The 14,418-nt window shown below is 42.3% G+C and overlaps 1 protein-coding gene across 1 annotated transcript in view; it reads left to right on the forward strand.

Moving 5' to 3' along the window:
- Positions 1-507: 507 nt before the first annotated feature.
- aven (apoptosis, caspase activation inhibitor) overlaps positions 508-14,418 on the forward strand; it is an 86,384-nt gene continuing 72,473 nt past the window's right edge. Inside the window, exons 1-2 of the mRNA XM_078563244.1 lie at positions 508-1,600; positions 14,173-14,338. Of these exons, the coding sequence (XP_078419370.1) occupies positions 1,349-1,600; positions 14,173-14,338 (418 nt within the window). The 5' untranslated portion in view covers positions 508-1,348. The remainder of the gene's footprint in view (positions 1,601-14,172; positions 14,339-14,418) is intronic.

The raw sequence follows: 14,418 nt of genomic DNA on the forward strand, positions 1-14,418 counted from the left end.
CTCTCTCTCCTTTCTTTCCATTCCCTCTATTATTTTTCTCTCTCTATTCTCTTTCTCTCTCTATTCTTTCTCTCTATTCTTTTCATTCCCTCTATAATTTCTCTCTATTCTCTTTCTCTCTCTTCTTTTTCTCTCTATTCTTTTCATTCCCTCTATTATTTTTCTCTCTCTATTCTCTTTCTCTCTATTCTTTTTCTCTCTATTCTTTTCATTCCCTCTATTATTTTTCTCTCTCTATTCTCTTTCTCTCTATTCTTTCTCTCTATTCTTTTCATTCCCTCTATTATTTTTCTCTCTCTATTCTCTTTCTCTCTATTCTTTCTCTCTATTCTTTTCATTCCCTTTATTATTTTTCTCTATTCTCTTTCTCTCTCCTTTCTTTTCATTCCCTCTATTCTCTTTCTCTCTCTATTCTCTTTCTCTCTCTGTTCTTTCTCTTAATTCTTTTCATTCCCTCTATTTTTCTCTCCCTATTCTCTTTCTCTCTCCTTTCTTTTCATTCCCTCTATTATTTCTCTCTATTCTCTTTCTCTCTCTTCTTTTTCTCTCTATTCTTTTCATTCCCTCTATTATTTTTCTCTCTCTATTCTCTTTCTCTCTCTTTTTCTCTCTATTCTTTTCATTCCCTCTATTATTTTTCTCTCTCTATTCTCTTTCTCTCTCTATTCTTTCTCTCTATTCTTTTCATTCCCTCTATTATTTCTCTCTATTCTCTTTCTCTCTTCTTTTTCTCTCTATTCTTTTCATTCCCTCTATTATTTTTCTCTCTCTATTCTCTTTCTCTCTATTCTTTCTCTATTCTTTTCATTCCCTCTATTATTTTTCTCTCTCTATTCTCTTTATCTCTATTCTTTCTCTCTATTCTTTTCATCCCCTTTATTATTTTTCTCTATTCTCTTTCTCTCTCCTTTCTTTTCATTCCCTCTATTCTCTTTCTCTCTCTGTTCTTTCTCTTTATTCTTTTCATTCCCTCTATTTTTCTCTCCCTATTCTCTTTCTCTCTCCTTTCTTTTCATTCCCTCTATTATTTCTCTCTTCTTTTTCTCTATTCTTTTCATTCCCTCTATTATTTTTCTCTCTCTATTCTCTTTCTCTCTCTTTTTCTCTCTATTCTTTTCATTCCCTCTATTATTTTTCTCTCTCTATTCTCTTTCTCTCTCCTTTCTTTTCATTCCCTCTATTCTCTTTCTCTCTCTTCTTTTTCTCTCTATTCTCTTTCTCTCTCTTCTTTTTCTCTCTATTCTCTTTCTCTCTCTTCTTTTTCTCTCTATTCTCTTTCTCTCTCTTTTTCTCTCTATTCTTTCCATTCCCTCTATTCTCTCTCTCTCTCTCTCTCTCAGTCCCGGGGATGGAGCACTCGGTGCGGTTCGAGCGGGGCCGCGGCCGCCGAGGAGGGAGAGGCCGGTCCCGGGCCCGGGGAGCGCGGGGCCCCGGGGAGAGGCAGCCGGAGCGGGAGCCGGAGCGGGAGCGGAGCGGCGGCGGCGGCGGAGGAGGAGGAGGAGGCGGCCGGGGCTGGAGGGGGGCCCGAGGCCGAAGCCGAGGCTGGGCCCGGGGCCGGGGCCGGGGAGAGGCCGCGAGCTGGCGGCAGGAGAGGCTGCAGGTACGGACCCGGGGCCCGGCGGGGGCAGCGGGGCCTCGGCACTCGGGTAACCGTGGACCCGGGGGAGGGAGACTCTCCCCTGGGGAATGAACCATCCCTTCAGCCCCAGAGACTGGGCCCAGGAACAACAACTTGGATTGATATTTATCTAATATTCATAACAACAACTGAGACTCATATAGTTATATTTATAAATAATTACAGCTTAGATTAATATAGTTATATTTATAAATAATTACAGCTTAGATTAATATAGTTATATTTATAAATAATTACAGCTTAGATTAATATAGTTATTTACAAATAATTACAACTTAGATTAATATAGTTATTTACAAATAATTACAGCTTAGATTAATATAGTTATTTACAAATAATTACAATTTGGTTTGATATATTTATATTTATAAATATTTCCAGCTTGGTTTGATGTAGTTATGTTTATAAATATTTCCAACTGAGATTGATTTAGCATCTTTAATGTAATTAAAGGGATTTGACAGGTTAGATTCAGAGATGATGTTGCCTCTTGTCGGGGAATCTAGAATTAGGGGATTAAATAATGAGGATTAAAAATTATGGGGTATTGGGGGGGGGGTCTCTTGTTTAAGATGGAGATTCGGGGGGTGGTGAATTCTCTCTGAGGGTTGTTGGCGTTTGGAATTCTCTTCCGCAGCGAGCGGTGGAGGCTGGGGTATTCGAGGCGGAGTTAGGTTTTTTGACTGACATGGGGGTACGGGGTGGGGGTGGACAGCAGGGTAACCGTCCCCGTAATTTGGCCTTTCGCCCCAGGAAGACTTTCGCCCCAGGAAGACTTGACCCTTGGCGTGTCTTGTCCCGGATTCCTGGTGTCTCAGCAGTCCCTTTTATCACTGCGTGTGCTGGGGGGGTGGCAGGTTCATGGCTTGTCTTCGGGGCTGTCCTGTGGGTGTTGGGGGTCGAGGGCGGCAGCATCAAAATCAGGTCGGCTGACACGCCTGTGACCGCCCCCCCCCCCCCCCCCCCCCCCAATGCTTCACAAGCACCCACATGGCTAAGTGTCCCTTATTTTTCTTGACCAGAGTTGGTCACCCATGGTAGACAGGAAAGTGGAGGCCACAATCAGATCAGAAATGATCTTATCAAAGGGCGGAGCAAGTTCGAGGGGCTGAATGACCTACTCCTACTCCAAATTCGCATGCTCGTAGAAGGGCCCAAGGTGCTTTACAGGAGTATCGTAAAACAAAAGATCTTGCCACAACCACATGAAAGTAAATGTGTATGCAATTAAGGAGTAAAGACACCATTCCACAAATGAGATGTTGAACTAAGCTAAGATGTGGACTAAGAGATAGCCCAATCTCCTACTTTATAAAACTTGTAAATAGTATGTAAATGATCAAGAATTTAATGAACTCACCCTGACAACATATGATCTATGGACTTTAATACAAAATGCAGAGTGCAGTAGACCTTTCATTGTTATTCTGTAATTTAAGGAGACCTGCATTTTGCAATATATTGTAATTATTTGTCTACTGAAATTTTCATAATTGTGCACTATTATGTTATACTTTATTTTAATTTTAATGATTGTCTATAACTATGTTTATGAATTATGATTACTTGTTTTATTTGTATCGTCATCACAATTTGGCATTTGCCACCATGATGATTTTTCAATAAACCAATTACTTATCTGTCTCACTGAGCCACTTTAGGAGAGATTAGCTCAGATAGTTAAAAGCTTAAATTGGTCAAAGAGTATAGGTTTTGAGGAGTGTCTTAAAGGAGGAAAGTGAGGTAGAGAGATTTAGGGAGGGAATTCCAGAGGTTAGGGTCCAGGCAGCTAAAGGCGACGCCCCTGAGGATCTGTGATTAGAATTAGGTTTGCACAAGAGACCAGAATTAGAGAAGCAGAAAGAGTTTGGGTAGAAATGTGTGTAGAACGATCTGGGTGTCGTTTTAGGTGAAGCACTAAAAGCTAGTATGCAAGTTCAACAAGTAATTAGGAGATAAGTGAAATGTTGGCTGCTATTGCAAGGGGAAGGAATATAAAAGTAGGGAAGTCTTGGTACAGCTCTACATAGAGCGGACTTGGAGTACCGTGATGAAAGTAAAATACTGTGGATGCTGGAAATCTGAAATAATAATAGGAAGTGCTTGAAATACTCAGCAGGCCTGGCAGTATCCTAGGAGTGAAAAACAGAGTTAATATTTCAATTCGAATATAACTTCTGAAGTTCAGAACTCAAGAGTCACATACGATTGAAACATGAACTCTGTTTATCTTTCCACAGATACTGCCAAACCTGCTGAGTATTTCCAGCATGTTCCAATTTTTATCCTTAGAGTATTGTGTACAATTTTGGTCTCTTTATTTATGTACTGTGTAAAAATCAATCTGATGTAACAGTCAACCCCATGATTTTTGGCCTAAAAAACATCATTTTTCATAAGCCTCGTGTAAAAGTTGACCCAAGTTTTTCAGGGATCAAAGTCCAAAAATTTCAGAACCAAAGTATAACGCTGGAGATGTTAATGATTCCATTTCATTGTAAATGTATGAATACTAATGAAAATGAATACCAGTAAGTAAATGCTTAAACCATTTATACTTTAAAGTTTTGTTTTTATTTATTCAAATGATTAAAGTGATCCGATTGTGAATGATATTTAATATGATTTCTTCACTGTTGTTGGTTTTTACTTCATTCCATTGCGTTAATCTTTTTTGGATTTCACTTGTGCCCAAAGCTAGCATCAATGTCAACCCCTGCAAAACATTACTTGTGTAAAAGGCAACCCTATGACTTTTGGCCTAAAAAAGTCGGTTTCAAAAATTTGACTTTTACACAAGTATATACGATACTTGCATTGGAAGCAGTTCAGGGAAGGTTCAGTCGGGTGATTCCTGGGATGAAGGGGGGTTGTCTTATGAGGAGAGGTTGAGCAAGCTGGGCCTCTCCGCATTGGAGTTTAGAAGAATGAGAGGCGATCTTACGGAAGCATGTGAGATTCTGAGGGGGCTTGATGTTGAAGGAATGTTTCCCCTTGTGGGGGAATCTAGAACTAGGGGACACAGTTTCAAAATAAAGGGTCTTCCATTTAACACAGAGATGAGGAGGAATGTCGCTCAGAGGGTTGTTAATCTTTGAAATTCTCTTCCCCAAAGAGCAGTGGAGGCTGGGTCATTGAATATATTCAAGGCTGAGTTAGACAGATTTTTGATCTACAACAGAGTTAAGGGTTATAAGGGACCAGGCAGGAAAAGGTAGTTAAGGTCACAATTGGATCAGCCATGATCTTACTGAATGACAGAGCAGGCTCGATGAGCTGAATGGCCCTACTCCTCCTGTTCCTAATACTCTTATGTCTCAGGTGGTGGCGCAAGATGGACAGTCTTGGATCCACTGCCCGTTATACACAGAGCCCGATATTTAAATCCATTGACTGCAATGGAACTGAATATAAATCTCTGTCTATAACGGGTGGTGGACTACCCCCCCGCCCATTTGGAGCCACTGCAGAGGTGGATTTCTTCCCGTTTTTATGAACACAGCACCCTTCACACCCTCAGGACACCCCACTGCTCGTGGATTACTGTTAAATTTTGCCCCTGTTGTTTTTTAGTAGAGCAAAAACACAGACCCGATCCACACAGGAAAACTGCGGGCGCTTCATGCAATCTAGATACAGAGAACAGCTGCTCGGTCTGTCAGTCGTGGCCCTCCCATTGATCATCCTTAGTTCTCTCAACTTGAAGCTGGTGTCTGCAGAAGGAAAATTTTCTGTGAAATGTAAGTTAACTGTGTTGAACAGCTGCAGAACTATCAAGTGAACACCACTATTTTCACATTATTCACTTCTATTAAATTGCATTCCATAAATGTCAAGTCCAAACCTCCAACCCATAGGAACTGTCATGCTCCGTAGATAATTTGCACATCCTTATTATTTTCAACCCCCTCTTTTTTTATAATAGATGCAGCTCTGTAACCAGAACTTGCATTTATATAGCACCATTAAATGTAGAAGAGTTGTAATAGAAAATAGAGGTTGAGGCAAAGAAGGAGATGTGAAGGAAGGTGACCAACAGCTTGGTGAAAGGTGGGTTATAGGTAGGGTCTTAAAGGAGGAGAGGTTAAGGGATGGAATGTCAGTGTGAGGGTCTATGCAGCTAAAGGTTCGGACACCAATAGGTTCCAACAGCTAATGGGCTAAGCTAGGAGTGATCGTAGGTAATACTCTGGAGGTGTAAGTTGTCAGCTTTTATTATGGAGAGCGTATGGCATCAAATTTGATGCTGAGGCTGCAGTCTGTTTTAGCCCAAAGTAGTGGTTGAGGATGGAGGGCTTGTGGTGCAGCAGGTAGCATCTCTGCCTCTGAGCCAGAAGCTCTGGATTTAAACCCCACTCTAGGACTTGATGGCTGTGTTCATAACATGGTCAAGCAGGTTGAGTATTGGCTTGTAAATCCTTCCAACACATGACAATGGCATGTGGTAAGAGCGAGAGAGTTTCCATGTGATAGAAAGAAAATTGGCGCCTCTACCATTGCTATTCAAAGCTCTGGCCCACAACATGCAAGTATAAGTGCATGTTGCCACAGCAACTTGGGCTCCTTGTGAGGGAGTGGGATGGGGTGGGGTGGGTTGGCTCTGTTGGCTGGACGGCCATTGCGGATCAGATTGGTGCCAACAGCACATGGTTCCATCCCTGTTCCGGCTGAGGTGGACTCAGGACCTCCTCCTTGCCCCAACCACGGTGGAGCTTCAGGCACTATGGGTCGGACCTGCTTTTGGGCAGAGAACTGACACAGTGGTTGGGGCCGGAGATGAAGTTGTTGCAAGGATGTTTTTGGCAGAGGTTGAAGACAATGGCTTTAGTTTCCCCAGTGTTTAGCTGAAGTAAATGGACCCTCATCCAAGACTGGATGTTACATAAGCATTCTGACAACATAGATACAAGTGGAAGATACATGAGAGGTGGTGGAGAGGTTGAGCTGGGTGTCATCAGCATCCATGTGGAGGATGACCCTATGCCAAGAGGCAACAAATAGATGAGGGAGAGGAGGGGATCGATCCTTGGAGGGGATGCGGCAGGGCACTGCATAAGCTCTGATGTGGGATGGGAAGAGAAGTTGTTGCAGATGCCCTGGTTATTATTGGATAGGTAAGAGTGGAGCCAAGCGAAAGCTTGCTTGACTAAAGCGGACACTGGCGGAGAGGCGCTGAGGAGGATGGTGGCTGAGCATGTTGTAGACTGCAGGGGTTCGGGTTGGATAATGCAGCCTGGTTACAATCACACGAGTTTACATCTGTGACTTTGATTATGGTTATTTAGGTGTTATGGCTGAAGTGTAAATCTTATTGGGAGTTGGAAAGATTGACATGGATTTGGGTGGGAACCATGTGTTCGAAGACTTTGGAGATGGGATGAAAATCCTCGAGGGCAGAGTGGTTGGGGGTGGAATTGTTTTGAGGAGGGGTCAGCAGTTCTGAAAGGGACGAGGATTGTTCTGGGGCACAGGAAGACAATGTCAGGTATGTGGAGATCAGGAAGGAATGTTGGGGATGAAGGGGGCTAGGATTGTAGCTGTAATGGAGCCAAACCAGGTCTTATAGACGAGATGTGGTTAAAGAGGAGATGGGAGAGAGACTAGCAAGCAGCAGGAGTTCTGGGCCAGGGCAGCGGAGCTGGGAGAAGATTGGTTTGAAGGACAAGGGGAAGAGGTTTATTTAATATTTTCTTCCCTTTCTGTCTACCACACGGCTTGAAGGAGGGGTGAATCTCTTTGATATTATGCTTGTATCGTGCATTTCCACGGCCACAGTTCCATAGATTTGGTTCTATTCAGGCACATTCACAACTGGCACTGCATGTATCTCACTGTGCTTCTATCTCTGGAGCTTAAGTCAAGCAGATGGTTCTCGCCTCCTCCTCTGGAGATAGCGCCACCAGCAAAAGCAAGATGAATATTACAGCAGAAGTCCTAAGGAGCCATTCTTCTGCATATTGGCAAGCTGAACAGCATAGTCTGCCTAAACAATTGGTTGTGAAATGCTTAACAGCCAACGTTCAGTTTGGGGCTCCAAGATATCAAAAGTTTTCAATTTGCTTGGGATTCCTATACATGATATTTTCTGACAATGGATTAAAGAGAAAAAAAAGATTTTCAAACTAGAGAATAATTTTCTCCTTACAAAGTTTCTCTATGGGCAGCAACTTTTCCTTCCTTGCGTTCGTTGATACAGGGGCAGGATTTTCCCCCCGTTGGGGGCGAAGTTGAAGTGCGGGCATGCACAGGTGTGCCTCCGATTGGCGCCCCTGATCATGGGCGCGGCACCAATTAAGGCCCACCCAGCGTGACGTCTGCACGGAAGCGCTGAGTGCTCCTTGTGTGGGAGGTGGGATTCCCTAAATCGAGAGTGAGGCTAAGTGCTGTCTCAGGGAGATCGGCTTCACAATAAAAAATTTTTAAAAAATAGAAAAAAAAAATTCCTGACTTGTCCCCTCATGTGACACTGTCACATGAGTTGGGACAGGTCCATAATTTAAAAAAAAACTTTAATTAAATTTTTAAAAACCTACATGAAACCTCATCCCACCAGTGGATGAGGTTTCATTGCTTTTTCTAATTCCCGCCAGGGCTCCCGGCCTGCCCGCCAACCTTAAGGTTGGAAGGGCAGGTCCATTAATTAGTTTAATGACTCTGTCAATGGCCTCAATTGGCCATTGACAGGTCAGCAGGCGTGCAGCTGATTTCGCTGTGCCCCCACCTACCTGAAAATTTAAAGGGGGCTCGGTGACGTCGGGAGTTCTGCCTGACGTCACCATGCGTCATTTTACGCGTCGGCGAGCGGGCCCCGCCCCCCTGCTCGCTAACGGGAAAATCCTGCCCATGAATTAGGAACGGGAGTATGCTATTTGACCCCTTGACCCGCTCTACTATTTGATAAAATTATGGCTAATCTGATTGTGGCCTCAACTGTAGTTTCATGTCTACCCCCCGTACCCGTACCCTTTGACTCTCTTGCCACTCAAGAATCTGTCTAACTCAGCCTTAAAAGTATTCAATAACCCAGCACGCCCCTGCTCTCACAAGGCTAGAGAATTCTACAGACTAACGACCCTCTGACAGAAAAAAAATCCTCATCACCAACTTAAATTGGGAGACGTCTTTTTTTAACAATGCCCCTTAGTTTTAGTCTCTCTCATTAGGGGAAACATCCTCTCAGCATCCACCCTGTCAAACCTCCTCAGAATCTTACACATTTCAATAAGATCACTTCTCATTCTTCTAAAGCCCAATAGGTATAGGCCCAACCTGTCCAACCCTTCAACCCAGATATCAGTCAAGAAAACCCCTGCCCCACTCTTAATGCATTTATATCCTTTCTTAAGTAAGTATTCACCCTGTACACTAAGACCACTGCTTTTGCTTTTAGCATTATGTGAACCATTGTGCCCAAGAGTAGAGCTTTGAGATGAAAACAGAAAATGCTGGAAAATCTCAGCAGGTCTGACAGCATCTGTGGAGAGAGAAACAGAGTTAACGTTTCGAGTCCACATGACTCTTCTTCAGAGCTCTGATGTTGGGATATTCAGATGCGTAAAGTCAGGCGTGATTATGTGCTCAGGTTTGGGAGTTTCATTAGTATTGACACAGGGCAATTGCATCAAATCCTCCATCTGCCATTTGGGGAGTTTTATGTCTTAATAATTCAAATAAAAATACTTTAGATTTAGAGTTTTATAATTGAACAGTGCTAAAATATTGTGAACATTGAAGAGCTGAAATACTGAAAGGTGAACACATTCGCATTGTCACATTCGTTGGGTTTCTTTTGCCTTTTTTACTCTATATTTTTGGGTTCATGTATTTCAGACTTTTCTTGTGGTTACATCCTAGCTCACTACATACCACACAGTCTTCTCACTCACCCTAATATCCAATTAAAATCGGTGGCTTATCTCGGGAATGCGCAGAGAACGCTTTTCTCATTGTTTCGGGTACCAGAGGGAAAGAAAGAGTTTGCATTTATAAACGGACAGTTCAAGACGTGAAGAAGTCACTTTACAGCCAATGAGGTACTTTTGAAATAAAAGCAAAAAACTGCGGATGCTGGAAATCCAAAACAAAAATAAAAATATCTGGAAAAACTCAGCAGGTCTGACAGCATCTGTGGAGAGGAACACAGTTAACGTTTCGAGTCTGAATGACTCTTCAACAGAACTAAGGAAAAATAGAAAAGAGGTGAAATATAAGCTGGTTTAAGGGGGGGGGGGGGGGGGGGGTGGGGGGGGGGGGGGGTGGGACAGGTAGAGCTGGATAGAGGGCCAGCGATAGGTGGAGATAGCCAAAAGATGTCATAGACAAAAGGACAAAGAGGCGTTGATATTATCTAAGGAATGTGACATTAAGGGTAGAAAGCAGGACAAGCAAGGTACAGATAGCCCTAGTGGGGGTGGGGTGGGGGGAAGGGATCGAAATAGGCTAAAAGGTAGAGATAAAACAATGGATGGAAATACATTCAAAAATAATGGAAATAGGTGGGAAAAGAAAAACCTATATAAATTATTGGAAAAAAAGGGATCGGAAAGGGGGTGGGGATGGAGGAGAGAGTTCATGACCTAAAATTGTTGAACTTAATATTCAGTCCGGAAGGCTGTAAAGTGCCTAGTCAGAAGATGAGGTGCTGTTCCTCCAGTTTGCGTTGAGCTTCACTGGAACAATGCAGCAGGCCAAGGATGGACATGTGGGCATGAGAGCAGGGTGGAGTGTTGAAATGGCAAGCGACAGGGAGGTCTGGGTCATGGTTGCGGACAGACCGAAGGTGTTTTGAGATGTCGTCTCTGTTGCAATGCAGGAAATGTGACAGCAAGTTTGTGCACAGCAGGATCCCCCACACAGTCTGTACTTTCATGGGGCCCTCTTTTTAAGAATGCAGCAGAATAACACTACTTTAAACTTCATCTTCATCTTAAACTATCAGGAATTAATTAACCACATTAGAGCATGTAACTAGAAGTGAATGATAGCAGTAGAATAATGATAGCAGTTGGACAACTTCAATTTTTCACAATAGTTGAATAACTTTGTTTACCCTTTATATCATAGAAAATAATGGTTTGTAACTTTTGTACTGATTTACAAGAAAATTACTTAATTAATTATTTTCTAGAAATTGACTCGATTAACTCTCCAGACACTCAAGAGTTTCTGGTTTGAAAAAGATGGCCTAATAAAGAACTTTAGTGACAGGGGTGAGGCAGAATTTAGTTACTTATTATGGTAAGAAGGCACCACCCTAAGCCCTTGACATTGAATAAACTAACTAATTGTTGCAGGAATGTACTGACTTAGAAGCTGGGATATATTTGTGTGAGTGAAGCTTATTTTTACAACCTCATGTAATCCAAGAAGCTAAGAATATAAAAAGCTAAATTTTAGACAAGGAATGCTTTGTTTTTGTCACAATTGCAAGGTAGTGCATGTGTATGAGTTTTTTTATATAAGTATAAAATCATAAATGAATTAAAAAAATTGGTATATTGGTATACTTTATGAGATGTGGGCATCGCTGGCTATGGCAGCATTTATTGCCTATCCCTAATTGCCCTTGAGAAGGTGGTGGTGAGCTGCCTTCTTGAACCGCTGCAGTCCCTGTGGTGTAGGTACACCCACAGTGCTGTTCCAGGATTTTGGCCCAGCGACAGTGAAGGAAAAGTGATATATTTCCAAGTCAGGATGGTGAGTGACTTGGAGGGGAACTTCCAGGTGGTGGTGTTCCCATGCATCTGCTGTCCTTGTCCTTCTAAATGGTAGAGGTCATGGGTTTGGAAGGTGCTGCCTAAGTAGTCTTTGTGAGTTTCTGCAGTGCACCTTGTAGATGGTACACACTGCTGCCACTGGTTGTTGGTGGCAGAGGAAGTGAGCGTTTGTGGAAGGGGGTGCCAATCAAGCAGGCTGCTTTGTCCTGGATGGTGTTAAGCTTCTTGTTGGAGCTGCACTCATCCAGGCAAGTGGAGAGTATTCCGTCACATTCCTGACTTGTGCCTTGTAGATGGTGGACAGGCTTTGTGGAGTCAGGAGGTGAGTTGCTCGCCACAGGATTCTGAGCCTCTGACCTGGCCTTGTAGCCACAGTATTTATATGGCTAGTCCAGTTCAGTTTCTGGTCAATGGTAACCCCCAGAATATTGATAATGGCGGATTCAGCGATGGTAATGCCATTGAAGGTCAAGGGATGATGGTGAGATGGCCATTACCTGACACTTGTGTGGCGCGAATGTTACTTGCCACTTGTCAGCCCAAGCCTGGATATTGTCCAGGTCTTGCTGCATTTGTCCATGGACTGCTTCAGTATCCGAGGAGTCGCAAATGGTGCTGAACATTGTGCAATCATCAGCAGACATCCTAACTTCTGACCTCATGATGGAAGGAAGGTCATTGGTGAAGCAGCTGAAGATGGTTGGGCCTAGGACACTACCCTGAGGAACTCCTGCAGTGGCATCGTGGAAGTGACATGACTGACCCTCCAACAACCACAACCATCTTCCTCTGTGCTAGGAATGACCCCAACCAGTGGAGTGTTTTCCCCCTGATTCCCATTGACTCCAGTTTTCCTAGGGGCTCCTTGATGCCACACGCGGTCAAATGCTGCCAAATGATGTCAAAGGCAGTCAGTTTCGCCTCACCTGAAACACGTTACTTTAAAAGTAAGCCAAACAATGTCAGTGGCTGATAGGAAATTGCAAGTTTGCTTACCCTGAATATTTCAGATCAGTCGGAGAATCTTGAACCTTGTGAATCCGAGTGTCTATGTCTCTTAATGTAGGACATTTCTGTCCCGGCAATACTCGGCCCTGATGAGGAGGCTTTGCAGGTGCATAATGCCTTGTCATGATTCCTGAGCTTCACAAAACACTTCACATAAAATGAAGTACTTTGAAGTACTGCCACTTTTACTGTGTTGATAAATGTGGCAGCCATATTTTGCACAGTGAGATCCCACAAACAGCAAAGACATAAATGACTAGCTAGCTTGTTTTTTATTTGGTCGCGTTGATTGAGAGTCCATGATTAGGACGCACGGTTAACTTCCTACTCCTCCAGATATGCCCTGGGATCTTTAACTTGTCCTGTAGCAGGTATTTATTTATTTTCTTATTGAGGGCTGGCAGCACTCCCTTAGTACTGCAATGGATTGATGGCTTAGCTTATGTGCACAGTTAAGAAATGGGTTCAAATCCAAAATTTCCTGATTCAGAGGCAAGCGTGCTTTGAGCTAAGTGAAGTTTATAATCTGATAATCAGTGCAATACTGTAAAGGAAGAGTGAGAAGAGTAACTAAGCACCAGTAAATATATAGGCGTAGTTTTGGAGGTGCCACAACAGGAAGGCTTAAATTTTACTGTATTCCCAGGTCGTTGTTATCTTTTTTGAGTACAGTTTTGAAGTATGTGATTTTTATGAAGCCTGGGAGGTCTGTTATCCCTTAGAATTAATGCTATCTATAGTGGACCCAAATGTGTAGTAGCTCTTTGCTCTTGGATGGAGTTTCTTTTGCCATTTAATCTTTTGATGTAATTGGCTAATTTTCACTAATTTCATAAACCAATTTAAAAAATGCAAGTGGAGTTATTTTGAAAATCAAGATATGTTATAAACCGACTTGATAGTTCTCAAGCACCTTAATTATCTCCTGGAGCAATTTTGGTGTGTTTCAGTTGAATGTAAAATTATGATGATTACAATTTAATTCCATTGTTACAATTTTGGCTTCTTAGTACTCTTTCCATTGACATGCCAGTGATTCCTGAAACTGAACTTTATTTGTTAAATTGCTGGCCAAAGGGTGAACAGTGAACCCTTTTACCATTGAGTGAGCTCTGTAAATATTATAGGATGGCATCATTCATTCCTGATCTCTTCAAACTGGCACAATACTATACTGGAGACTGTTTAGCTCAGGAAAAATTAAGCTGAATTTTCTAAAAAAAAGTTGTAGAAGCACAGGTTAGATCAAAATTCATTACTTAGATTTCACTGTTCTCCATATGCAGCAGAACAGCTTGCTTTGAAATATTACCTAACTACCTAACCAACCAAAGCCATAATATATACCTGTGGAGATTTCTGAGCTATACAGACACCAGTCGAGTTCGATTGTGAAGCTCAAAGTGAACCTCATGAAATTCAATGAATCAAAGCTTCATCTCCAACCCCTTCAATCGTCAAGGGTTGGTTGGTGGATGGTTATATTTTGGGTACGCTGTTATGTTAGTGTCATATTCAGTGTCTGCAAACCAATTCTGCCTCAATTATTCACAGTGGTAATGATAACAATGGTTTCACTTTGCCTGTAAGGAATTGAGGTAGCCTGCGCAGGTTTCATTGCAGTATGAAGTTGAGTGAGATTATGTTCTTTTTACATGTATGTTTTTGCACAGTCAAAGAAATAATCACAAGTCCTTGCTGGAACACCTAAAGTATGTTACATGTTGGATGTTGAGTCTGTTAACACTATAAGGATTATGTATCCCAAGCATGTTTTGTTACACTATTTATGTCTTTTTAATTTGGAAGGATGAAGATGATGTGGACATTAAGGAAGATTATGATCAACCAAATGAATTTTCTAGAAGACAGATAGTTTCAAACTGGGATAGATACAAAACTGAAGAAAAGGAACTTGAAGATAGTGATGAACCTTCGCGAGGTACAGATTTCAATGTGCTGCTGAGTTCTGCAGGTAGGACACCTCTGTTCTTCAAATGTATATAAAATAGGTTAAGCTGCTTAACAAATTTCAGACTTTAAATAGAAATTCTT

This window comes from Cetorhinus maximus, chromosome 18 (genome assembly GCF_964194155.1).
Source record: "Cetorhinus maximus chromosome 18, sCetMax3.hap1.1, whole genome shotgun sequence".
NCBI classification, from domain to species: Eukaryota; Metazoa; Chordata; class Chondrichthyes; order Lamniformes; family Cetorhinidae; genus Cetorhinus; species Cetorhinus maximus.